Genomic DNA, 27,159 nt, shown 5'->3' on the forward strand with positions numbered 1-27,159 from the left:
CAAGAAAATACATTTGACTGCAATTGTAAACCCATTAGTGACTCTACTGCACATCCCAACATCATAGAAAGAGCCACACAAGTAAACACATGCAAATGATAGTTAATGCATTGTTAATACAAATACATTCTCAACTTTTTATAATTTTTCTGCATTTGAGTTGACATTATGGGCTTGGGCCTTAATTTTTTTGCACTAGCAGAGGTAGGTCTCCAGCTTACCGTATGGGGTCATGATGCTTAAAATGGGGTGAAAGTCTGCTAATCTATTACTCTTTAACTGAGCGAACACCCCACCCACACCTGAGAGGAGGAAACCCCCACCCCTCTGTCTGTGCATCAGTGTGCACGTGCAGGGCGTTTGTTGCAAGAGGGAGGTGCAAGCATTTCCATACATCAGAGCAGGAGAGGAGGAACCTGCTGCAACACTTGTATGCTTTCTCTCCAACAACTCTACAAATCTTGATGCTGCTTTAATTCAAGGAAATTAACATTAACTCCAATCAGGAAAGCCAACAAATTTAAGACAAGACTTCCACAGGTGAGCATTTTCCATTTCAAGATGCTAGACAATTATACTATCTGTACATGTATCTAACTGGAAAACAGGTCATTACAAGTAATACAAATGTAAAGCAAAACAATTTGGCCTGTGATTTCCCTCAAGGAGACCCAAGCTTCTTCCTCTGTAGCGTCATTCGTCGTCCTTAAGATGGTTGCTTGGTTAGACATACACTGTATAGTAGGCTATGAAGCTATTAGGGTGGAGTTGTTGCAATGTTGCTAGTGCTGTGGCATACCTGAATGTAATGGTTGGTGTTGCCTTTTATCATTTTTATCAGCCTAAAATGCTAGAAACCCATAAACTGTTAGTGAATTTAAATATTAATGACGCCACATCTCAGGACATGAACAAGTCAACCCGTGCATTTAATGGAAGTGACAGTGTTTCTTAAAGCAATGCAAAGCCGCTGGCCTTGGGCCACATGTGCATCATTAGAGATATGGTATTCTGTGAGATTCACTCCCACTACACCCCCCAACACGACACAAGGCTGCAAGAGGATGAAGTTCAAAAGAATAGCCCGAAGAGTTATACCGTAAATCCTAAGTAAAATTAGCTACATGGGTTGCATATCAGACAGTTTCTTAATTTGTATGCTTGTTGTTAGGGAACTTGACTACAGACATAATCAAATCCACATAGCGTAAACGTAATAATGATTTTAGAAAAATTTCAATTTGCAGCATAAAATATTATTTTTCAGTATGCAGGAATTTGTAACACAGCCAAGAGAAGTCCTTTAAAAAAAAAAAATGTTGAAGGAAAAGGGTCCCTCGTATTCAATTGTGCATCAAAGAAACTTTCAAGCATCACATCAGCGAAAAATCGCTGGAGGCCCTGAGGAGAAATAGCCTTCCATGAGCTCCCCAGAAAGCCTCATTTGAGAAATGTAGAGGGAGCTCGAATATCGTATATTTTGGTGCCACTGTTTTTTTTCGGTGTGGATATGTTTTCCTGTATATTTAGGTTCCTGAAATAAATAATAGGCTAAAAGTAAAGCACTTGTCAACATACGTGTTTATTGAAGCATAATGCACAGTTTTCCATAATTTGTTCATTCCTGCTGTAGCCATCCATGCGTGTGGGCGTACTCACGTTGCCTACTGTTTGATTGTGTATTTGCTTTGCTGCGTTTCCTACGGAATGTTTTTACTGTGCGGCGAGCATTGGGTGTTGTGTTTAGAGAAGCGGTTGGAAAGGTTATCTTGCTATGTTTAGTTAGACCAACATTTGAGGCTGTGGGTTCATAATTGTCATGCAGTGCAGCCTAGGTCTGGTCTGTTTCACAAAGTAACGCAAACCATTGCCTGTCCACTGTGCGTTGGCATTTAATTATTTCTCTGTGGAGAGCAATAAAATTAAACATTGCAATGGTAAATATGTTTTCTGTTTCTTTGTGGTCCCAGGCTAAATATTCTCTATTAAAATGTGTTGATAGTATATTTTTGCATGTAGGAAGTCGCATTCATGTATGCATGTGTTTAATACCCTCTCACCCCCTATCCCCTAGAAAGCAATGGTAGAACACTGTATAGCATGCAGCAACTCAAAGGTCCTGTCCCAAAAGTTGCCAGCATGCCAAACTTTCCAAACTTTAAACAAACCTGGATGTATTGAGGCTGGCTTGCTAGCTAACAAGACACAACATGTAAACACGATTTTGGAGCTGTTTAAAGATGGATTTTTCTTTATTTGGGTCAATGGTAACTGGTTCCCATTGCTTCCAGCTAAGCTAAGCTAGTGACTTTCTGGAACAATGGTTTGAATGCACAGAGATGTAAATTGATATCAATCTTCTCACCTTACTCCCTGTAAGACAGCAACCTAACATATCATCCTAGCTGCATAATTCAAGGGACAAGGAGACTTTGTGAAACGAGTCTGCGTGAAAACGGCATTTCCTTTTCAACTTCATTCCCAAGTGGAGGGCATGATGGCAGAGCAAGTCAAGAGCTCCTTATCCATCCAAAAGTTTTTAATTGTACATTTCCTGCATCAGTAAGAGCAGTTAACTCTCATAATCAGGAGCTGGTGCTCAGCTCTGGCTCAGATCCAACTGAAATCTCTGCTCTTACAAGACAGATGTAATTAAAATCATTAGTGAATCATGATGATCAGCCGTGCATCATGCCTCTATGACCCAAAAAAGGGTTGCCATTAGTGGCAACACTCACTGTATAGCCTTCCCTGATATGTGCATCCACTGCGTTGCATTTTTGCATGTATTTTATATTGTTGAAATACATTATTATTATCATAATTGTTATTTATATTCTTATTAACATCTTTATTTACAGTCTGAGCCACCTACTGAAAAAAGTATACATTTTCCCTAAAGCTTTCCATATGTTTAACATTTCAAACAAGATTGATTTCTGTAATGTGATTTAAACATGTTAATTGGTATATACATTCCTAATTTAGTACAGTTGAATGTATACCCCCATCCCCTCGGCCTGGCATCAATCGATATCAATTCATGTTGGTTTTTTTCAGAGTATTCCAGATAGTGTTTGTGATTCATTCATTCATTCGTTTACTGATTCATTCAGTGAGGTTGATGTCTGATGAGTGTAGAGGGAATCCAAGGAAACGCTCTTTAAAGATTCTCATCTGTGATTTGTAGACATGTTGTAACTATTCTGCTGTGTGTTCATGGGCAGCAAGGAGGTCTGCTATTCTGGCTGTTCAACATTTCAAAACGTTTGGGGTTTTCATAGGAAAGAATAATAAATATATCACACACTGCGAAACGTAACAGCCCTATTTTAATCAAGCACCACCACAATGAATTTGTATTTTTGCCTAATTAGTCTGAAAATACCCAGAACTTGAATGATTTGTCATGATTTTGAGATCTTGAGTGTAAAAAAGTTGTGCTTTTTTATCTAATGAAAAACCCAATATCACATGCAACAGTACTTCCAGGGAAAATGAAATGTCAAACAACCATCATGAGTCATTACTTCTGCATGGTCCTATAAAACTTATATAATAAATATTTCTTTTGTAAAAGTGTCAAGACGACCGATTAACTGCGCTATAGACTTCAACTAGCGCTTGAATTCTTGAAACAATTCTTCACATCACATCACCTCATTTGCAATTTTCTCACTTGCTCTATAAAGAAAAGACGAGCTCCATGTGTTAATATTGACGTAATGGTTTGCATGAAGAATAATTGCAGTGTTTAATTTAGCAGTCACTGAAGGAACATTTGATGTTTCTGTAATTATTTTCATAATGTCACGAACCCCTGAACTGAAATTTCTGTGTGTGGGGGGTTGCAGTGCAAGTAATGGCTGTTAAACCTGGAAACTGCATTCAAATCCGATAATTGGCTATCAATATCAGACAATTGATGAAAACTGTTTTAGAATCCAAACACGAATGGCAACTTTCCTAATTGTCAAAGTTTGGTTATATTTTCAGTCTCCAGAGATAATACCCATCTAGTTTTGCAAAAATTTGTTTTTCCCCTGCAGCCGATGGAGTTTTCTAAACCTGTAAAGCATATAATATTTATCTGACAGCATGAAATCCCTAAAAGCGTTGACAGTTTGACACTTTGGCACATGGAACCATCAGAGTAGCCCATTAATCCTCTTTGTTTTCGGCCCATTGAATTATCACTATTTTACTGACTGACTGAACCCCTATTGTGGTATCCTAAAGAGACTAAATCTCTGCAGTTAATGGACTTTCCACATCTACAGTAACCAGGAGTCTCTGTTATGTAACAGCAGTTAGAGCATACTGGGTTTTGTATTCTTTTTAACATGTATTTACAGTATGTAGAAGGTGTAAACACCTATAAAGGTACAATGGGAACAGTTGTGGTGTGTGATTCCTGTGAAGATATATTTAACATAAATAAATACAGGAATAACTTATTATATTTGGGACACTATCACTGACAAAAGTTCTGAGGCTTATAAGTGTTTCTCAGAAACAGAAAACAAGAACTGGCTGCTATGCCCCTCTGGTCATGCACGGTAATTAGCTTAACTCCAGGTTAAGATAGATGACCTGTACATCTGAGAACTAATTTTCCTGCCCTTTTATACTGTACCTGTTTCACTGTACCAGTTATTTTAACATGACTAAGATTTTGGTTAAAATAAAGTTTTTATTGAGGAGGGCTGTGCCCTTTCTGTTCTTTATTGTTTACATGCATTAATTATTTGAACTGAACCCACTATAGCAATACTGCCAGTATAGCATTTGCTGCTGAATTGATCGTTTATTCCGTAGTTTTTTATGTAGTGATGAGTGTATATACATTATATACAGTGGTGTAGTGGTAGTTGATGTGGTGGGTGTACTACTAGGTAGATGAGTAGGTTACAGAGGAGGAAGTGGGTATGGCTTTTTGGCTGATTATACTGTAAACTACCAGAAAAAGAGGTGGATATACCACTGTGTACACTAGTGAGTATATATTATTTTCCCGCTGGCAGCAGAAAGAGATTTTAGTCAGTGTCGATATTTACAGTTTTTACTGCAGTGTCTGTCTGAATGTGCTTGAAGCCATGGGCTGAAGGAGAACCTAGACAACACAAACATGGGTATTCTCTAAATGTTTTTTTTTCCTTTGTTCGTTCTCAAAAAAAATCCTGTCAATGCAAAAAAACAATTGAAGCGCTATCAGGAGCACACCAACCCTACATGCAGCGTAACCCCAATCTTGCAAATAAGAAGAAGCCCACTAACTAGAAGTCTGACGAACTTGTCCAAAACCAGCTGCGTTGGCGTCGAGGTCTGTGTCATGGCAGTGCTGGATTATGTAGCAGTGACATCCGTAGCGGTTCTACGGAAGAGTTATTGTACAACTATGTTTAAATATGTAGAAAAAAAGTCCTGGTAGCAAGCCTGTTACCAGTACTATTTTGGCCATGTCTGCCATTGCAAAGAAATATTGCCTCATTTATGATGCCTCACAAAGGAAATAATTGCCCACACTCTGACAAGCCAAAAACTCTGTTTTCCCTGTTTACACTAAAACACACAAAAAGTGTTTCCAAAAGTCTTCACCCTGTCCTGAGTTTTCCAAAAGCTACTTTTACAGTGACCTAAAACGCAGAAAATAAAAAGCTAAATAATAATAAAAAAAAACATATATGTGTTGTATTAAGTTTTGGAACGGATCAAAATTTTGGAGTGGACACACAGCATTTTTCACCGTCATTAACATTGCAAGATAGGGCATGGCTTTGGCAGAGGTCTGCGCTCCCCAAGTGTCCTTCCAATTTTTTAAATGGATTTAGTTATATCTTTGTCTTGTCTCATGACCTTGTAATACGTTTTGTTAGTTTTGGGGCTACATATCAGTGATACTCATGAGTAGGATTTGTGGCGATTGGGACTTTGTAGAGCAGAGATGTGTGCAACAGTTAAGTGTGTGAAGAAGTTTCACACAGACGTTTGCACACCCTGAATCACAGATTAACATTGCTGACTTGTTTCTGTTGCTCGGTGTTATTTTGAAACCACTATATTATTTGATTGCCACAAAGTGATCCACTGTCAATATCACTATATAACCAAAGCACCTAAAGGATGAGACCTTTGTTTTATGATTTGTGGAAATGTGTTCTAAAATATCACAGTTGTATTCTTGTTCTTGACTGTGTCTGATCCATCTCAGTGTGTATGTGTGCTGGATTAGGATGGCTCAGAACAGATTAGTTAATTATAGACACCTGCTGTCTAAGTGTGGTGTGCGTTGTCAGGTGTTGCAGCATGAGGTCGACTTGATGCTGAGGGGAGAAAAGGCAGTGCTGGCTGTGGAATTGCGTGGACAAATACTTTGCCACGCGCTCTTAGATTGTCTTTCTTCTCCCTGCCTAAGCTCTGAGAGTAGCACAGCAATGGGCAATCTTCACACACTTCACGGATATAAAGTGTCACCTCCTCAACAAACATCCAGAAACTCTGCAAACTGCAGGGATAATATGCCTATTTGCTACAGCAGCTATTTGGTCTTTTAATGGTCGATCACCCTGCAATCATACAGCTGGCATTCAATTCTTCCTTGATTCTGGCCAAGCAATTCTTTGATTGCAACATTTTCCAAAGATTCCTAAAACGACACATATGACCGTTCTATTTACTGCAGCACGGTGGCGGTTTAGTCATGTGACCGAAATCATGTGACTGTTCTATTTAATGTAACAGGCCAAGTTTTAAACATGTACTATATGTTGTGAAACTGAACTATTTCAATAGTCATCATGACCATGACCTATATTGAGAGACCAAAGAGGGACATGATGACAATAGAACAAGATAGTCACCTTGATAATCATCTTTTCCACATAAAAAGTCCCAACTTAACATTTAAGAATAAATGCTGCCATGGCAACACCATCACAATGACTGCATGTACCATAGCAGTTTCACACTGTGAAACTTCATAAGATAAGCCGCGGTCTCAGGAAGAGTATAATAATACGGAGACCACTCAATGACTAAGCACCATCAACAGCTCCACCACTGCAAATACCTCAAATCAGATCAAGATTTAATGCTGGCAGAGCGGGAAAACACTCAGGGTCACATTATTGGAATACAACAAAAACACAATGTATACGTAAAATCATGAAGAGTTTATATTTGCTTTTTATTTACCTTCATCCAAATTATCAAGTCATCTCAAGCAATCCAATGTAGTTTAAGCTGAGGAACAGAACTGCTAGAAGCCACTTGAATGCAGAAGCCTCCAGTAAAATAAATATAGTTATAGTAATAAATATGAAATAATATCCAAATATAAGCCATAATTGATGTCTCGTTTGAATATTTGCTACTACCACCAAGCTCTGCACTCAAAACTGTGTAGAGGAAACAGCTGCAATCAGATTTTTTCTGTTTTGCTCTCAATTAAGCTTTTATTTTGCTAAAAGAGTTCTTTTTTTGCAGCTTAATTCGGAAGTTATTGTTTATTTTAAAAAAGTTATTAAGAACCTGACATTAAACCTTAAAGGACAAATCCGGCGCAAAATGAACCTAGGGGTTAATAACACGTGTACCGAGTTCGACCGTTCTCTGGGATATGTTTTCATGCTAATAGAATGTGACCAGTTTTATCGCAAACCGCTAATTAGCTTATAACGCTAGTCGTCGGGGCACGGGTTAAGTAAAAAGAAATCGCTATTTCTATACCACTAACAACGCTCAAAATAGCACCATAGCATAATAAGGATCCCTACATGTAAACCAAAGCATTGAGAACTTTGTAAGTGTACAGACAGTTTATTAAAAACATGTTTTTTCCCAAGATGGCGCCTGCCTATATACGTGAACGGTACTGTTTTTATAAACTATCTTTTTAATAAACTGTCTGTACACTTACAAATTTCTCAATGCTTTGGTTTACGTGTACGGACGACTAGTTTTATAAGGTAATTAGCAGTTTGCGATAAAACTGGTCATATTTGATTAGCATTAAAACAAATCCCAGACAACAGTCAAACTCGTTACACGTGCTATCAACCCCTAGGTTCATTTTGAGCCGGATTTGTACTTTAAATGTGTGCCTTTCTCTTTACTGGCTCACATATTAATGAAGCATGTAAATAAACCCCTTTAACATTACAAATAATCACTTAGTTTGCAAGAAGCTAAGTCATGTTTTGAAGACCATTTTATCATGTATGTCTTGCACACGAGTAGTACTTAATCATTTTCAAATTCCCCACATAGCTGCACAGATGAATGGTACACATTTGATCAGCCATTATAAAGTGTGTTACCTGACTCCGATTAATAACAAGAAAGCCACATAAGACACAATATATGTATAGGCAAGGTGGTAAAGCTCATGACAACATTTTTTTGAAAGGGCTGTACAAAATAAAAGCTATGCAAACCATGCATGTTGTGGCTATTACTAAATGTCTGTACTTAAAGGGGTGATAGAATGGGGTAATAGAATGCAAAACCGTCGTTTTTTTTACCTTGTCAGTTGAATAACGACAGGTTGGTGGGTAAATAGGACATACATAGAAGTTCAAAATCCCATTGACACCCCTTTACTACGAAAATCTCATATTTTGAAACTGCCACTGAAAACAGGCGAATCTCAACAAAGCTAGAAGTTGACGTCAACATCCCAGGACCTGTACCTTTGTCAGCCCATGGGTGTATTAAGAGAACGGTCATGCCCCAACATTTACATAGGCTACACAACTGACCTGAGATCAGTTAGTCTTCTGAATCTAGGTTGCACAGATCTCTGCTATTCCATTACAAAATTCACTTCTGAAACTTTTTTATGCGAGAAATCAACTATGTAAAGCTCAAATATGGGCCGTTTTACAAAAATGGATGGCTAATTGCAATTTTTGTCCGACTGTGTGTCGGAGTTCAGCGGCCGGTGCTGCCTGGGTTGCTACATCGCCGCCCTGCCTGTCCTTCACAGACCCCGGCCTGCTGTGAGCTCGATTGAGCTCTGTCACGGCCGGCAGCCCGCGGTGCTCAATACCCGCGCAAACTCACCCTTTCTGGGTGACTGGACTATCAAACGCTGCTGCCCTGACAGAGCTCCAGGGCCTGCAGCTCGCTGTTCTCCCTCCCCTCTTCCTGCTAAATGGCCGGTGTGTGACTGAGAGCGCGGTCAGCGAGCTTGTTACGCCCGCAATCTCTAACCGCAGGTTCCAGTTAATCTTATAATGGATATGTGTGTTGAGTTATTTATCTAATGATTGGGGAAATAAACGCCTCTTGTCCGCGAGTCTCATTGATAGAGCCACGGTGAGCTGGAGTCCATCAATGACAGCTAGCTAGCCTCCTCCTAACGAGACCTCTGAAATTCAGAAAAATGCATTAAATTGAAATCCAAAATCGGACAAGTGTTAGCTAAACTTTGTAAGACCTTGGGTAATCTGTAATATACATGCCGTGATGAAATTCAAACTGTAAATATACTATAGTTATGCCGAAAGTGTAGCTAGGTAGCCGCAATATTTTCCCATTGTATTGAATGGGACACATAGCTAGCTAGCAGCTCCTCCTAACAAGACCCCTGACGTTCACAAAAATGCCTTAAATTGAAATCTGACACAACGGTTAGCTTTATAAGACCTTGGGCTAGATGTTATATAGGTGGCATGACGAAATTCAAACTGTAAATATACTATATTTATGCCGAAAGTGTAGCTAGCTAGCCGCGATATTTTCCCATTGTATTTAATGGGACACATAGCTAGCTAGCTAGCTGCTCCTCCTAACAATTCAAATTGGATTGTTAGCTTTTGTTAGCTTTGTAAGACCTTGGGATAGCTGTGATATAAGTGCCGTGACGAAATTCAAACTGTACATATATTATAGTTATGCCGGCAGCCGGCCGTGGAGCCCCGGTAGTGCAGTATCCACAAAGGGTGACTTTGCCCTGGGTATGAAGCCCAGCAGGCTGCCGCTTTCTTGTCAGACTGTGTGGAGCGCCTAAAGTCCGACACGTCTTACCAAATTTGCAATTAGCCATCAATTTTCGTAAAACGGCCCATATTTGAGCTTTATGTAGTTGATTTCCCGCATTAGAAAAGTCTCAGAAGTGAATTTGGTAACGAAACATTGCAGTGTCTGGAATATGGGATTCTGTTGCGTCTCTAATGTGTGTGTATGGGGATTCACTCAACCAATCAGCGCGCAGCTCATCTAAATATTCATGAGCATACCATATTTGGAAGAAAAGCTCTTGTTACAAATAGGACCAAAACACAGGGATGCATAAGGGCCAATAAAATATCAACCAGGCAAATTTCAGCCCAACCAATGTTACATACCCTATTAGGAGACCTTAAGGAACAGTGTAAAATACCCTATATAGTCATTCTATCACCCCTTTAAGTTCTGCAGTTGCAAACATGTGGACGCTTAAAAAATTGCCCTGATGAATATGCATTGATTTGTTTATTCTCTAAGTTATGAAATCTAATGAAATAAGCTGTTTAAAATAACCCAACACAATTTGTGTGTTTAGTAAAGTACGACTAATCAAAGATCACAACTATAAACATTTATTTCTACTCATTCAGGACCTCCTGATACTTCATTTTCTTTGGAGGTCCAAAGCAACGCAAATCACTCTTGCTGGAAGGAGAAGTAAACAAATAAAACCAAGCTGAAAAAAAGAAAAAGAAAAGACAGCAACAAGGATTTTCGCTCCCGTGCTAATCTTAGCAGGTTGACTCCACCCTTCGTGTCTGGCAGACTCCTGTCAGACCTCCAGGATAGTCAGTTTACCTTTACACACCTCCCTGAATCTGTGATTGTGGATATACATCCAACGCTGAGGAAGAAGTGATCTGCAGATTTTTAAGGACCAAAGAGCCCTTCCTAAAGGGACAAAAAATACTTGTTGGAGGTTCTTACTGGATTTACTAATGCATGAGCCATGACTGTTATATTCTTCACCGACGCAGACGGCTGTGTAGTAGCTCTGCACTAATACAATTTCAATCCAAATCAACATACAAAACAACTGGTAAGCATTATAATTAGCATGTAATGATGTGGTAGCAATTTATGAAATTGTATCAAAATCAAAATAATATCCTGCAGCTCCTGTGCAGCTTTCCTGTGAAAGCCGAATGATGCATCAATGATGCAATAGTAGATATTGTCTATTGTGTCTATAAAATAACTGCCATAAGGGTAAACTTATGTCAGTTTTACGTCTGTAGTAATCATGTTGGCGATATATTGATAGAGGAAGTAAGACGTTTTTTCAGATTTCCTTATCATTGCTCTTTAAAGAGAGCGCATACATTCCGTCATGTTCTGCCCTTTGACCCTTTTGCTTCAGCCTCACAACCAGAGATCTTTAGAAAATAAATTACCAGCTTTCATTGAAAAATATATAATATATCCTTTGTTTGGTACGAAAACTACCTCACATTGCTTATTCAGGAATATTCTTTGGAGTTAAATGATTTGTCCAATGCTTTTGGAGTATATAGCTGTAGAAAAACAAAGAGAAATTTAAGTGAACACTGAATTTTGGTGTTCAAATTAGTAATATACTGCCTAACGGTCGTCAGGGGGGTATTGGTGACACCTTGACTTTTCCTGGGAAGCGCGTTTTCTGTTGTATAACTCGATCACTTGAGGTGCTAATTTTATCCTCTTTAAAAGGCTTAAGGTTTATTAATGCTAGAGCACAGTGCATCAGACAGGCGTAATTGACTTGGCAGTTGTTCTGTCCTCACCATATATGTTCCCTGTTAACTTTGATGTCTGGTACAGAAGCTCATTCAAATATTTAATTCTCAAACATGTTATTGAATGTGGGAAGAAGAGTGCATTATGTTTCTATAGTGCCTATAATCAAAGCTTTGCAGCCCATCTGTACTGTGTATTGTCCTGAAGGGAAGTTTGTTTGTTGGAGGAAGCTTTTCACATAATTCACCACCTTTGCTGAAAGAAACTTCAGTATTTTTCTGTTGGGTTTTCTGCCAGCATTAATAGTCCAGGTGTTAAAGTCATGAAGGTCAAGAGCGTCCAAATGACACGGGCATTCACCGTTACATAACTGTGCACGTCTGTGCTCTACAGAGGATTTAAAGGCTGCACAGGGGAAAGCTGATCTTTAAGTCAAAGAGGCTTTACGGCAGACCACAACAAACCCGGCATACTTGTTGCTTCAGTGAGATGATGAGGCAGTAAGAACAAGGACTGGATCGTAGGATGGACAGGATCATCATTTGAAATCAACATCTCTAAAATGAAATGCTGGAAACTAATAGAAAACATCAAGCCAAATCACTGACTACATAACATACACACACATACTGTATGTGTATATCGTTGTTGTGGGGTGAAAACCTTGTATGTTCAAAACCATTGTTTTTTGGGAAATGGAAAAAATTTGAAAACATTTTATTGAGCTATTTACCTTAGACAAAGTCTGACGAAATTGCCTCGTGACTGCTTAAATAGTTGTAAAACCCACAGAGAGACGTAAAGACTGACCAATAGCATTGATTTATTAAAAAAAAATAAAAATGATGAAATATGGAGATACAAGGTTTCTGCCCGGCGGCGACAATATATGAAGTATATTTGCTTGTGAAAAAAAAAAAAATTACAGCAGACTTCGTTGCTCTCATATTTAATTCAACACAGAAATAGAATATCTCAAATTATCTATGCATGACTATGCATAGACATCGGACAGAAGCAACAGCAACAGAAGCAGAGGGGAGGATATGACTAACAGCTTGTGTTCTGTTTATTCAATTTGAGTAAAACTGCGATAATTTATTTAAAATGCAGATTAATAAACAGGCTCTTTATTGATTCGGTGCTAATTGTTTGAGAATGTCAGTCACTACTTACGAAAGGCCATCTGCAAGCTTTTCACAACTTTGCATGCATTTAGAATGCAAAGTATGCAGAATAAATTGAATTGAATCAGGTCTGCATGTGCCCTCATTAATTACTCAATGACAAGTGAACACTTTTTTTGATATACTGTAGTAATCTTGAATGCAATATTGTTAATTCAATCACTCATGCAAATTGTTTTGTAGCACTGTAACTCAATGCTATCATAACTCCATTTTGTGTTGGGGCCCCCTTTTCTCCCCAGTTTTGGAACCACCAAAACCTTGTGTGTTGCCAACTTGTCACTGCTATCTCTACTGTTGGTATGGTGAGGGTATTAGACAGACATATGTCTCCTGCAGTGCTCAACTTTTTTTCACCTGCCAGTGAGGAGCTGCTGAAAAGGAGGGACTAATATGTGGGAGGTTCACTTTACTCCCACTTTACTCCCTTTACACCCTTACCTGTGCAGGCGACAACATTGTGATCCCTCACTGGCTTCCCACCGAAACACATTGCCAATGATGTATGCTTGCACAACCAAGACGGACGTTCCTAACTGGGGATGTAACTATACACTCAACTCACGATTCGATACGATTCACTATTTTAAGTTGACGATACGAATTTCTCAGGATTTTTTTGACGGAATGAGCTGCAGACAAATGACTGAAAATATTAATTTATTTATATAAACTGTGCAAAATGACAGATGTGTCCTCTTATCAAAAGTGCAACTGAAATTGTATTTAATATTAAATAACAAATATTAAACACAAAAAAATAAGAATTAGAATTTTAGAACAAATCCCACATCAAAATAACTGAATAAATAAAATATCTCTTCAAATAATTAAACTAAGAAGATGTATTGATGTCTGAAGTCAAACAAGTGAAATCTACAGTAGATTACGCCCTAGGCTGATTTTTTTTTTTCTCAACCGGTTGTAGTCTTCACATATTTAGATCTATTTTTGACCAATTCACGGTGCATTGTTACATCCCTCTTCCGAACGTTTCATGCTCAGTAATCATGGAATATTTCTACTAATACAGTAGGTCCCACTAGAGTCTTAATCCTAGTGTAATACAACCTCTATTTTTTAACCTCCTTCAACATTGTCTTCGCTTAACTGCAACTAAACATCATTTTGATTACTAACCATGTCTGCTCCTTTGTAATGTATATCGTAGATAAATTCATCATCAGTCAGTAATTAACACCAGCTCTTCTTTATTCTTTTTGTTCTTTCAGTGCCAACAAAATGCAGAAGCAAGTGGAGGTCAGGATGGATGAGACCCAAATGGAGCCTATAGTGGATGCTCCAGAGGGTTGGTGTAGCAGTTTTTGCGATAAAGTCATGAAGAACATGGTTCTCACTCTCACAATCCTGGGTACGTTTTTGGTCTGGCTACTTTCATTGACCATTTATCCATTTGCTACCCCCACTCAGGGGTGGCTGGAGCCTTTCCCAGCATACATTGGATAATCCACCCACCCATACACATATTGCGAAAACTTCATCAAACTTCACTCAGGAACGCCCCCCAGTCTTTCAAACCCAGGACCTTCTTGCTGAGAGGCAATAGTGCTTCACAGCTTCTGTCTCTATCTTAAAAGCATTTTTAAAGAAATTAATGATATTCGCTCTCTGGGTTCATACTAGATTTAAATCCCACTGTGATACACTGAAGTGCCGTACTTTAATATTTCATTTGAATGTACCAGAGGCAAACTAAACAAGGGAAAGGTTGTCTTCAGTATTGTTTTAAATTCGTTTTTTTTCTATGCTACATCTGTTGACAGAAGTTATATTTTCGTGGTGTCATTTATTTTTTAAAGGGTGAAACATAATCGCCTTATGAAGACAAAAGTTATATTCCTTACACAAGGATTGCAGTACTAATAGGTGACACCATGGCACTGTGACTCTCAGATGAGTTAGAGGCATAGTTAGTATCTCATGGCTCAGATTCACCTGGCTTTGTGTTTGATTTGTGTTTTTTCGCCGGCTCAGGTGTGTTTCTGGGTTCCATTGCTGGAATGCTGCTGCGGCACGTATCGCCTCTCCCTCCGGATGTTATTATGATCATCGCCTTCCCTGGAGAGATCCTGATGAGGATGCTGAAGATGCTTATACTGCCTCTGGTTGTTTCCAGTCTGGTCACAGGTGGGTGAGGTACAGTAGCTGCTGCAAATGTTCTGCTCAATTTGCTGACATCTGTCATAAAATGAGGTTACATGGTGCGACTTGTTGCTACCTGAGAGAGGAGAGAGTGGGCAGTTTTTTTGTTGTTGCATTTTGTGTATAACCAAAAGTGTGGAGGATGGGAGCTACGGTTCTTTTGCACTAGTACAAGATATTATTGTTTTTTTCCATACTTTCCAAACTATTTTTATTATGCTTTCCAGCTGTGTTCATGTGCATCTAGATCACTGTAGACCTGTTTTAACAAACTTGATTCAGTTGTTATATGTTTTTTGTCTGAAATACCTGTGGTCATAACTCCACACGTCAAATCACTTAGAAGATACTGTACAACTTAGATTTTTGGACTCTGGCCCTAAGATGCACAAGTGATATTTGAAATATTGTCTGCCGTACAGTGTGCGGACACATTCACAATATTGCCTCTCCACAACCTTGAGAGTGCACATAACGTCTAGTAAGCCTTCCTTACCAAACTCAGTTACCCTCAGTAAACACTTAATGTTTTAAACAGGGGCGGAGCGATTGAGTGGCTTCTGGGGCTTCAGCCCTAAATGTTTTCTCAAAAGCCACGCATCTTTTACATTTTTAAAATAACTTCAACTTTGTGTCATTTCCCCTCAGTGTCTCTGACTGGACTGGCAAATCAATGCAGCAAAAGTTCTATTACTGGGAAAATATCACCAATCATTCTTTGAACACAACTAAAAACGTTCAAGATTAGTAATGCTGTTTAAGCCATATCTATCTTATGAACCTTAAAAATAGTATCATCAGACAGTTTATGCGTCTTTTCAGGTGGAACTAGTGAAATTTAGTTGTCCTAAACATTTGTAGTGTTCTGTTCTCAGAATGATGAAGACAGTTGGAAAGAAATTAGATACAAAACAGGATGATTCTGTTTTTTGGCAAATGTCATATTTTTCCTAAATGACGTTTAGATTTTTAGGCATTTTATTGCCAAATGGTTTGAAAAATAGTGCAAATATAGCTGCCGTAAATGGAACACAACCCCAGACCCACTGAGACATCTCACTTTGAAAGCAAGTCATGACATTTTTGGGTATAGAATTAGTTATTCCAATATATTTGCACAATATGTCCTCACAGCGAGAACAGTAAAAACCACAACACTTGTCCAAATGAGGTAAGCCTTATGTGTGGAGGCTTCACTGACCGGAAGGACATTAGTAAGTTTGCAGTTTGGTGAGGGGAGCTGGTCAATTTAATTGTGATGTTTTAATCTTAGTTAATTCTTAACCACCTAGAGAACAGTTCAGATTTACTACGTATAAATGCCTAGATTATACATGTATTAACTCAAACAAAATCTAACTTTACCACTATCTGTTGAAGAGAGGAATTGCATCTTTTTTATATTGGACACTTACTTTATTTTCTTGTAAAACATACTATGCCAACAGGACTAGCCGGTTTGGATGCCAAATCCAGCGGCCGCTTAGGCACCAGGGCCATGGTGTACTACATGTCGACGACGGTGATCGCAGCCGTCCTCGGAGTGATCCTGGTGCTGCTCATCCATCCCGGAAACCCCAAACTGAAGGCTAATCTTGGACATGGAAAGAAGAACGACGAGGTGTCCAGCGTGGACGCTTTCTTCGATCTCATCCGAAATCTTTTCCCAGAGAACTTGGTGCAGGCCTGCTTTCAGCAGGTAGGAGTCTCACCCACCACATAACCTCTGCTTCATAAGTCAGTTGCTCCAACTGTTTGTTCTTTTCTTTGCTTCTTGTCCAGATCCAAACAGTAATCACCAAAGTACCAGTGCCCACTAACAGAACTAAAGCACCTCCACAGTTCACAGTTAAAAGGTCGCTTCAGTTCAAGGGTGGGATGAACGTCCTGGGTAGGTAAAAAGTCTAAAAAAACACAACCACTAAAGAACTGAAAAGAAATAGCAGTTGTTGAAGAAAAACACAAGTTTTTTTTCATCCTCCACCAACATCGAGCCAAAAACAAAACCTCCTTCGTGGATGTAATAATTGATTCCATTTTCCTTTTTACCACTATATATCACTTAAGTTCTTTTAATTTTTAGAATATTATCTTTTTCATATTATTAAAAACACATACCGAACAAATTTATATTTCCATATGGCTTTCAATGAGTGATTCACTCTCATTCCATGCTATTAATTTTCTGTAAGACTAAGTCAACATCACTGTATTCTTACAGGTTTGATTGGATTCTTTGTCGCTTTTGGAGTTATTATGGGGAAAATGGGAGAAAAGGCCAAGCTGATGTTGGAGTTTTTCAATGTGCTGAATGAGATTGTTATGAGGCTTGTTGGCGCAATTATGTGGTAAGTGTTTTCCACTTCAGGCATCCCTCCACTCAATGACACTGCCAAATCATTCCCTCTGGTTTTTGCTTCGACAAAAATGATATATACACAGAGTATCCCACAGCTAACGTTAACTATGTATCAATATATTCAAAATACTAATGATATACCTGCAGACATACACGTAAATAACATAATAATCCTAATTTTAACATATCCTGTGTCTATCTTTAGGTACTCCCCTTTTGGTATTGCCTGCCTCATCTGTGGAAAGATCATCTCCATTGCAGACTTGGAGGTGGTTGCGAGGCAGCTGGGGATGTATATGGTCACTGTGATAGTGGGTCTAATCATCCATGGAGGCATCTTCCTTCCGCTGATTTATTTTGTGATAGTAAGACAAAACCCCTTCACGTTCTTCATGGGAATATTCCAAGCTTGGGTCACGGCACTTGGAACAGCATCGAGGTATGAGGGATTTCTGTCTCCGTTCCTGTTTTATATTCTAGGATTCAGACTGTCTGACCTGAGACGTATGACTCTAATTCCAATTTCCTCTCCAGTGTGCTGCATGTTTTTGGGAATACTCTAATTTTCCTCTTCCTCCATGGGTTTCTGTGTGTGTGCTTACATAGCAAAAGTAACCTTTATTTCAAATGGTAAGGATAAAGTAATCTTGCCAGCAATGGCTTCTAACTTTGCCATGTGGGATAACTTTCCTGTACTTAATAAGGTGAGCTCAGTCCTTTAAAGTTCCGGCCTGCTCACTGCTCTGCCATCAGCGAGAGACTTAGTATAACGCAATAACATACATAACAACTGCTGAGTCACAACTGCTGTTTTCTCTGTAAGAACTATTAAAATTGCATAACTTGTGAAATAAAACTCACAAAAAGCTTTGTATAGTCTATTTTATGTAACAAATTAACAATGAATAAATCACTATTGTTCAGAGGGGATTAAAGTCTGTATGAACAATAGTGTTATTAAGTTTAAAAACTATTGGAACATCAAGGGTGACCCACTCTGATTCATTTTCAACAGAAAATCTATAAGTTGTTAAGTCCCTTATTTAGTTTTTAGTGCCAAATTGGGTGCAGAGTTTGCAAACTGCATTTTGTTCGTGACTAACTTAACCTAACAAAGCAATTCTTCCTGTTTTATTTGCAACAGTGCTGGTACCTTGCCTGTCACGTTCCGATGCTTAGAGGAGAACCTGGGCATCGACAAGAGAGTAACACGCTTTGTCCTCCCAGTGGGGGCCACCATCAACATGGACGGCACGGCGCTTTATGAGGCTGTGGCTGCCATCTTCATCGCTCAGATGAATGGGATCAACCTCGACTGGGGCCAGATTATTACTGTCAGGTGAGAACGTGGCTACGGATTCAGATATGACAACACATTTGCAAGGTAAACTTTTGGTAATGAATTAGCCAAATTCTCAATCAAATCTGCCTGAGCAAAGGAATGAAAGTAATGTTAATTCAAATATTATATTCTTCTGTATATACTAACAAGTCCTCCAAACCATATACTCTAATATGACCCACCAAAGCGTTTAATAAATTAGCGCTCCTAGTGGTGGCAGGAAATCCAACCCACAGGAGAGTTTTCCGTCCTCGTCTCTAAACCAGAGAAAAAAACGGTCATGGTTTCAAACATGTTGTTAACGTTGTGAAACGGTCGCAGTTTGGTTAGGTTGAGGCACAAAAACTACTTAGTTAAGTTTAGAAAAAGATCGTTGTTTGGTTTCAAATCGTTACGTTGCTTCGTCTCCGGTCACGCCCGCTGTGCAGAATGTGGCGTAGTTCCTTTTGTTCCGTTAAATTAAAAGAAAACTTGTCGTTTACTCTTATTTTCAAACAGGACATGAACCCCGGTCTCCTGGGTGAAAGTCCTGTGTTTGTTTGACCCATCCACCATCCCAACCTGCGTCTTACACTCCGTCACCTTACTTCCTGCTTTGCTCCCGACATATTTACTGCTGCTGCTAGAGGAAGCTGCCACTATAAACGTAAATGTGAGTGGTAATTGCTGCTGGAACGAACAACTTGTGGGCGTTTTTCAGGGGAGGACAGTCTCGTAAATACTGGTGAAACATGCGTAGGCCTACATTGAATTTTTTTTTAAATATAGTCAACCTCGTTAACATTTTTAGTTCATTTCACATAAAGAAGACTACACTATAGTTTTGGAGTTATAGTACCATTGTGGATATGTTTCTTACAATCTGTCTCACAAACAACTTAATGAAGATAATTTACTTGATTATCATTAGGCACTGTGGAGTCATATACTTTGATTGATTAGTCCTTTCAAATATTGAATTTGTTGTCAAACCAGTTTGATTAGAATCACGGTAACTGCATGTTATAGCAAGTACATAGCGGAGCAGAGGAATGTTGGAGCCTTACCGCATGTGGTTAGTCCTCCTGCTGAGAGTTTGAATTTGCTTTCTATTTAGTATGACAGCCACCCTGGCCAGTGTTGGAGCAGCCAGTATACCCAGTGCTGGACTTGTGACCATGCTTCTGATCCTCACAGCGGTGGGTCTGCCCACTCAGGACATCAGCCTCCTGGTCGCTGTCGACTGGCTGCTGTAAGTTCAACATCAACACAAATACAAATACTGAAAACATACAGACACATACCAACACGCACATGCAAGGGTTTCTTATCTTCAGGTTTGTTAAAGTAACTAAAGTGAGATCATTTCTGAATATATAATTTTCAAATAATGGTGACCACCCCAGTGCTAAATCTTTCATCATTTACTTCTGTGTTACTTTTAATGTGCACATTTACAATCCGATGCTTACATTGTTTGTTTTTACCGCCCCCCCCTCAAAAAAAAAAGCCCTGATTAAGACCAAATTAATATTTTCTTTCTTCAGAATATGTAGTCATCTCAAGAAAACAAGGAAAATGAGAAACCTATCATGCTCACTGGGTTTCTAATGCATAGCCGGTAACCATGGCAGCTTCAAAGAATAACTCTGCCCCTCATAGAACTTTTCCCAACAATCTGTTAAACTCTGAGCAAAACATTTCTGGTGACAGCTTGCTTTCTGTTGCTTTACAGTCTTAATGATGTAAATGGAATTCAATATAAATCCACCACAACCATCTTTTTTTCTTTTTTTTAAATACCTTTCACTTTTTAATGAGACATATACTGTATATATTTCATTTTCCATTTCTTTGGATTACTTTCCAGAGCAACACATGTTTTGCACAGTGTAGAGCTAAGCCACGAGTGGCCAAAGTAGCATCAAAACAGCTGCTTGACTTTAATCCGAGTGTGCAGTTTTCTACCGCTCTCTAACATACATTTTGAGGATGTAAAAATCTCAGGCTTTGATAACTAAGTCTTACTCTCCATACGCCCACTCATTCAGAAGCATAAATAACAACATACACTTAAAGTTAAAACAATTGGTAACACTTTACTTGAAGTTTTCTACATGTGACTACATGAGTGACATCACACTGTCATGAACACATGAACCCTAACCCTAACCATAACCATAACTTAGTCATGACAAAACCAAATCACACTTACTAAAAGAAGGGTCATGTCATAAACGTTTATGACTTGTTTATAATGTTTTATGACACGTTCCTGACAATGTCAATGTCACTCCTATGTAGAAAACTTCATGTAAAGTGTAACCAAACAATTTCATTCTTTCATTAATCATTTCAATCATGTCTTTCACACCACGTTCCTCTTCAACATGCAGGGATCGTTTCCGTACCTCGGTTAATGTGGTTGGTGACTCCTATGGAGCAGGTATCGTGTACCACCTTTCCAAGCACGAGCTGGACTCCTTCGACCAACAGGCCCGGATTGATGAACTTGAGATGACAAAGACACAATCCTTCTATGAAAATAACAGCAACCAGAATGTTTACACTAACCACAACTCAATCTTGATAGACGGCTGCAAGGTACATTTCACGTTAACGGACATAGAGACTTGTATGTAGAGAATCCTACCCCGCTCTGTCTGTGTGTTCGTCTTTCTTTTCCTTTTCCTTTTCCTTGTGTTTGTGTTTCTTTTCTAAGTGACTTCTTTTATTGGTGTATTTGTTTCTATGTGATCGTGAATAGTGCATGTCATATTTTCATTTAAGAAAATGTTTTTTTTTTTTTTAAAGGGGTGAAAAGCAAAATAAATATTTCTATATTTATTTATTCACCTGTTACTTCTATGAAAAAGCAGTTTTTGTGGTACCCGGGTTCAACAAAACCAAAGTTTGTTCTTTTTTTGAAATCATACTTTTGGTTTTTAGCATCTTCGAAAATGCTGTTTTACTCTCATGAAATCCAAATGAAAGTGTTTAATTTTAAGCATCAACCATTCCTAATGTGTTGTCTTGTACACAATTATATTTGACTTGTATTTTGTTGTGGTATGTTTTGATTTCATTAAGAAACTGTTCTTTTTTTGTCTACCTAATTGGACATGTATTTGTGGCAGCCCTGACCAAATTACAGTTTTCAATCATTGGCCATCTTTTGAAAGAGTTTTTGTAGCATAAAGACTGCTGTTTCACTATGTTTCATCCAAAGTGATGCATACATTCCTGAAATGCCAAAGATCCTCTCCTATCCACATTGTAGCTAAGAAACAAGAGCAAAAGTATTTTAGTGTACTAGTAGAATTTTGTTGATATTTCATTGTCTGTATAATGTCGCTTTTGCATGCTGATGCTAAAGTTGCATTCGGATTATTGATGACTGACTATTGTAATTCGTTTGGGCAGAGAATCCATTAAATACATGGCCAACTCTGAACTATAATTATCCTTGTTCTCATATAATCTTGTAACTGACCAACCACATCAGCAGCATCACTGTATCATTGTATCAGTGTATGTAGATGACATGTATTTCAGTGGTGGGGATTAACACATTAATTCTGCCCCAAAGTCAATTGCCTGAATGCAATGACCCAATGGCTTCTCTGCTCCCAACCGTTGACAGTTTGTTAATGACAGTGCCTTGGCCCCATAGTTAGATGATCTCGACAATTGCTTACAGGTCACCATGGGCAAAAATGGCAACACTGCAGGGTTCTCTCTTGTTGAGGAGGGACCATGGAAATGCGAGTGAAGCAGATCCAGTGCTGCTGCGCCTTACCCTGAGGTCCAACAGCTTTTACTTTCTGCCGACACGACTATAAAAATCAACAAAAAAACCATCACAAAAAAACGAAGAAAAAGTGAAGAGTCGGACGGTCTTTTTCTTTCAGTTACCCATCCGGGTAGCTACTGGAGCAGACTACAGATGACTCCCCAAGTTGTATTAGATCTTGCATTTGCACTAAATAGACACAAACTGTAATGAACTGGTGCATTTCATGCACTTTCTACAGAAGAATAAATCGTTCGGTTGACTACACTCAGGGCCTTACTTAGCTTCCTGTTCTGTCAACGAGAACAACAAGAACTATTCAACCTTGTGCAACATCTCATTTTTCTTTTGTATGGAAGCATTTTCTTCGTAGCTTAAAGGGCAGAGAGATGATGTGTGGATGATGGCCTTGCCAGTCACATTTAAAACAAGGACCAAGTAAGAGAAGATGTAAAGGTTGGTGTAAATGAGTCAGAACAAATGTTACAGATCAGCTTTCATTACTGAATGGTTTGTGACTATCAATGTGTATTTGTGTATTTCTGTATTCTGTGATGCTCTTTGTTCTCATAAAATGCCCATGGACACTGGACCAAAGGTTCAAAATAATGCAAACTGGGTTTATGAAAACAGAACAGTGCTTCCGGTGGCATTATGATACGTGATGGTTAAACGCTGCGTTACCTTTGGCTGTTTGACTTATGGGATTACATCTTGATGTCACACACACCTGGCCAAGCCTAAGAAGCAAAGCTTAGGAATTAGAACATAAGAGCAGAGGGTGTGACCTCTAAATGTTGCAACAAAGAGTGCAGGGTGTGTGGCAGAGAGCTGTAAGGCAGAAATAGTATGTGAAGGGCGCCCCTGCAGTTATTTTTTTTTTTTGTATGTATGTTCTTTATGTGTGAAGCACTGAGTTTCTGTTTGTAGTCAAAACGTATGCCTGTGTACTGGGATTTCTGTGTGTTCATGTGTGTTTCTGAGAGGAAGAGAAGGCTTAACAGGGAAGAACGTTGGAGGTTCAACAAGAGGGAAAAAAAGGGTGGGCGTCTCTCAAACTCTCAGCAGGCTAGTGCATTGCTCTGTTTTCTTTCAAACTGTTTATTTCTTTGCTATATTGACAACCTTGCCTTGACGATGTCAACTGCAGAGTGCAGTTAGTGTGATGACTAACACATTTCCGGAAAAAGGTTACCACTATTCAATTCAATAGAATATTGGGACTCACATTTTAGTAGAAGAAGTAAATATTCTCCACCTACCAGCTTTACTACACTCAAAGCGAGGACGGCTGGGCCTTCCTCACAAGATATCACGTAGATTTTGCAGAATGTAGTTTTTACACTGCGGATTTACATAAATAAGAAATAAAAAGCTTGTAATTACATGTATGAGTTAAGTAGCTGTGACGTCTGTTTAGCAAGTGCACCCTAAATTCTGCCTCCAGCCCTCGCATAAATCTGAAGCCGTGACAACAAGGTCATTGGATGTTGGCTGAACGTGTTTTTGAGTTTATCCCCACGTAGCAACCAAGCAGTAGTTGAGTGTGGTTCAAACCAAGGTTAAAACAGGATAATTGATTTCTTTTTTTCATATAAGCGACGGCTTATATATTCATGTTTAAAGTGCCTCCTTGCACTTTGTGTATATACTCTTCTTAGATAAAGTGTATAATGTATAGGATTTGACATTTTATGTCATCTATCAGACTTGTTTTTGCTATGCTAAAAGTTTCTATAAAGACTATAACTATTAACATATGCAATAATGTTAGTACAATGTTAATTTTCCTTTCATGGGCCACTCGTCCCAATAGGTTGTGAATTTAGGGTTATTTATTTACATACAACGCATTCAAGTGATCTGTTTTTTAAAGAAACTACTGAGCATCAAATGTATGTCAAAGAAGAAAAGTCCAATATTTCTCCCCTCTTTGCTGAGTTAATGTTGTTACTTATTATTTAAGGGTTATAAGCACATTAAGGCAGTTTTGTGCAAGCCATCCAGTGTTTGGCTCAAGCACCACCTTCCTCTAAAATGGAGTCTTCCTCAGTTATCAGCATACCCTGATTCATGTCAAAATCCTGTTATCGATTAATTCATCACATCACTTTTCCATCTATTGCATTTGTTGTTGGGCCTTGATCTTAAAAGGAATATGTTCTTAGACGACTGGCCTAGTGAAGCAGGTGTTTTCTATGAGCAGGTGAAATTGTACAATCTTTAGATAATAAAACATATATTTTCTATCTTTCTTTTTGATTCAATGCACATATCGGTCCAAGAATGTATTCAATGTTGTCCTTGTGTCTGTTCCTTGTGATGCAGAACGTTCTTTTGACTTTGACTAAATGCAAGCAGGATTGAATGCACTCGTACTAAATAAACAATAACAGAGCACAAACAATATTTGACAGGCAAATGGACTAAAAGTGTGTCAATGTTTAAATACTTGTGTGTAAATATTAATGGGAGCAAATAAATGTTTATTGATGAGTTGCCGTTGTGTTTATTTCTCAGATGATGGTGGGTGGGATACAGCATATGAACATACAATAGCTGCATGTTACAAGTGCTGTGTAGGTTAGTTAGTGGGCTGAGCACGGTTTAGTACTTTAAAGGTGCTCTAAGCGACGTCACGCGTCTTTTAGGCTACAACATTTTTTGTCACATACAGCAAACATCTCCTCACTATCCGCTAGCTGCCTGCCCCCTGAACACACTGTAAAAAAAACGCGGTCTCTGTAGACAGCCTAGGCTCCACAAACGGCAACAAAAACAAACTGTGCCAACCTGCACCACGAAACATAACAAACAGTGTTCCACCCAATAACCGACAAGAAGGATTTAGGGGGTGGGGGTAGGGGGGTTAGTGCGCAGAAGGGAGGGGGAGGGGACGGGATGAGGATGAGGAGGAGGGAGGGGCGAGCAAGCCTCCGTTTTGTTTGACAATACTTCGAACAACAACAAGAAGTGACGTCACCCAACATTGCTTAGAGCACCTTTAATGAATGTGGGCTAAGTGTAGCTTCATATAATTTACAATCGACAACATAGCCATCAATAATGATAAGTGATTTTAAATACAACAAAGACACCTTAAAAAGACATTTCCCCCAGACTGCACACAGAATCATGTTCATGTATCCACTTAGAGTTAAAAAAAAAAAAATCATTCAAGACATTCATTATTTACAATAATAAAAAACAGGAAATAAAACACTGTGAGATTTTGTTTGAAATAAATGGCATTTGTGATTCTTACCCAACCAGTTTTGGATTTTACACTTAATACAAGAGCAGATATGGCAATACATTCATCAACCAAAATATTAGTTTCAAAGTAAAGCTATTATAAGAGTTCTTGAAATTCAGCAGGAAAAGCCAGATCATGGTTGTGGTTCACACTGGGCTCAGAGCTGTGAAAGTCCACAGAAAACTTTTGCTCAACAGCCCCGACAGTTTTGTTCCTCGGATCAAAACACAGTCTTGTGGTTCTGTGATGAGTCTCAAAGCCTCAAATTAGCCAGAGGGTCTGTTTCTGAACCTCAGTGTGATGAATCTTTCTCTGGAATCACATCCAGGGGGATGACTGTGTAATCTCCTGCCTTTCCATTCACCAAGAGCTCGTCTTTGTGCAGGAATGTCTCCATCTCTAGCCCCCTCTGCTGGTTTGAGAAGTTAGTTTTGGTCTCGATCTGGGATGCATGGCGTGGTCCACTCCATCTGCGCAAAAAAAGGAACAATGAGCATTTCATTCTACATTCACAAAAATATTAGTCAAAAGTAGTGTCCTTCTTTTCTTATTTTAAAGTCTTACTTGTCTCTGGTAGCGATGGCAACAAAGACCATTACCAGTGCTGCAAAACCAACCATTAAAGCAAGGATCATGATCCAACCTGGAGATATGAGAGAGTAGGAGTTAATAAGATGGACTGTCTTAAGCCAGAGTTTAATCATGCAGAAATCCGGTTTATTAAATGCCATTTTTTTTCTGGACTCACCTGGCGTACTGTGTTCTTTGTTCTGGGGTGTCAGAACATTGTCTTGATCAACTTTGAGTGGTTTTTGAACTAAGAACAGATAATCAGAGGCTTAAAATCTTGCATAGGCAACCGATAATCATGATTGTGAGTGAAGCCTATATCTAACTTAATAACTATTGGGACATGTATAGGATATTTACCATCTTTGAGTACTGCATGCTGCACAGCTCTTAGTCTTTCTCCAGTACTGCTTGACACTGTACTGAACTCCAGTCCTGATTCTTCGCCTGATCCTTCACTTCCGGCAAACGTTACTGGAGCCTTTGGTCGGATAAAAGCTGCCGTGGAGGTTGATGATGCAGTGCTAGTGTCTGTGTTGGAGCTAGACGTCGTACTGGAGGTTGTAGTAGAGTACTGGCCAAGCATTTCTCCATCTCCAGACCCTAAATCAGAAATCTGGGTGCTCAGGAAGTCAATGGTGGAGACAGCAGGGTAAGTAGTTTGAGAGACTGAGATGTGGTCTGGGGTTACGCTTGACCGGGCTTTACTTGGCACTGATGAAGAGGTAAAGCTAGACTGATGGCTTCGACTGGTGGCTGGATCTGGACTGGAGTGGACAGTGT

At 39.0% G+C, this 27,159-nt stretch overlaps 1 protein-coding gene across 1 annotated transcript; it reads left to right on the forward strand.

The window, feature by feature from the left end:
- Positions 1 to 14,156: 14,156 nt before the first annotated feature.
- slc1a2a (solute carrier family 1 member 2a) lies at positions 14,157 to 22,529 on the forward strand. Its single transcript, XM_028581561.1, has 10 exons — positions 14,157 to 14,286; positions 14,910 to 15,062; positions 16,526 to 16,776; positions 16,860 to 16,968; positions 17,299 to 17,425; positions 17,642 to 17,875; positions 18,581 to 18,775; positions 19,875 to 20,009; positions 21,154 to 21,361; positions 22,458 to 22,529. Exons 1-10 carry the CDS (start codon positions 14,157 to 14,159, stop codon positions 22,527 to 22,529), a joined length of 1,614 nt encoding a protein of 537 aa, XP_028437362.1.
- The last annotated feature ends 4,630 nt before the right edge of the window (positions 22,530 to 27,159 follow it).

This window comes from Perca flavescens, chromosome 1, assembly GCF_004354835.1.
Source record: "Perca flavescens isolate YP-PL-M2 chromosome 1, PFLA_1.0, whole genome shotgun sequence".
Classification (NCBI taxonomy): Eukaryota; Metazoa; Chordata; class Actinopteri; order Perciformes; family Percidae; genus Perca; species Perca flavescens.

Bases quoted from the DNA above. Each gene is read 5' to 3' on its own strand.
- slc1a2a (XM_028581561.1), top strand. From the start codon at position 14,157: ATGCAGAAGCAAGTGGAGGTCAGGATGGATGAGACCCAAATGGAGCCT. The intron at 16,969-17,298 runs GTAGGTAAAAAG...GTATTCTTACAG, and splicing joins GGGTGGGATGAACGTCCTGG to GTTTGATTGGATTCTTTGTC. The intron at 17,426-17,641 runs GTAAGTGTTTTC...GTCTATCTTTAG, and splicing joins CTTGTTGGCGCAATTATGTG to GTACTCCCCTTTTGGTATTG.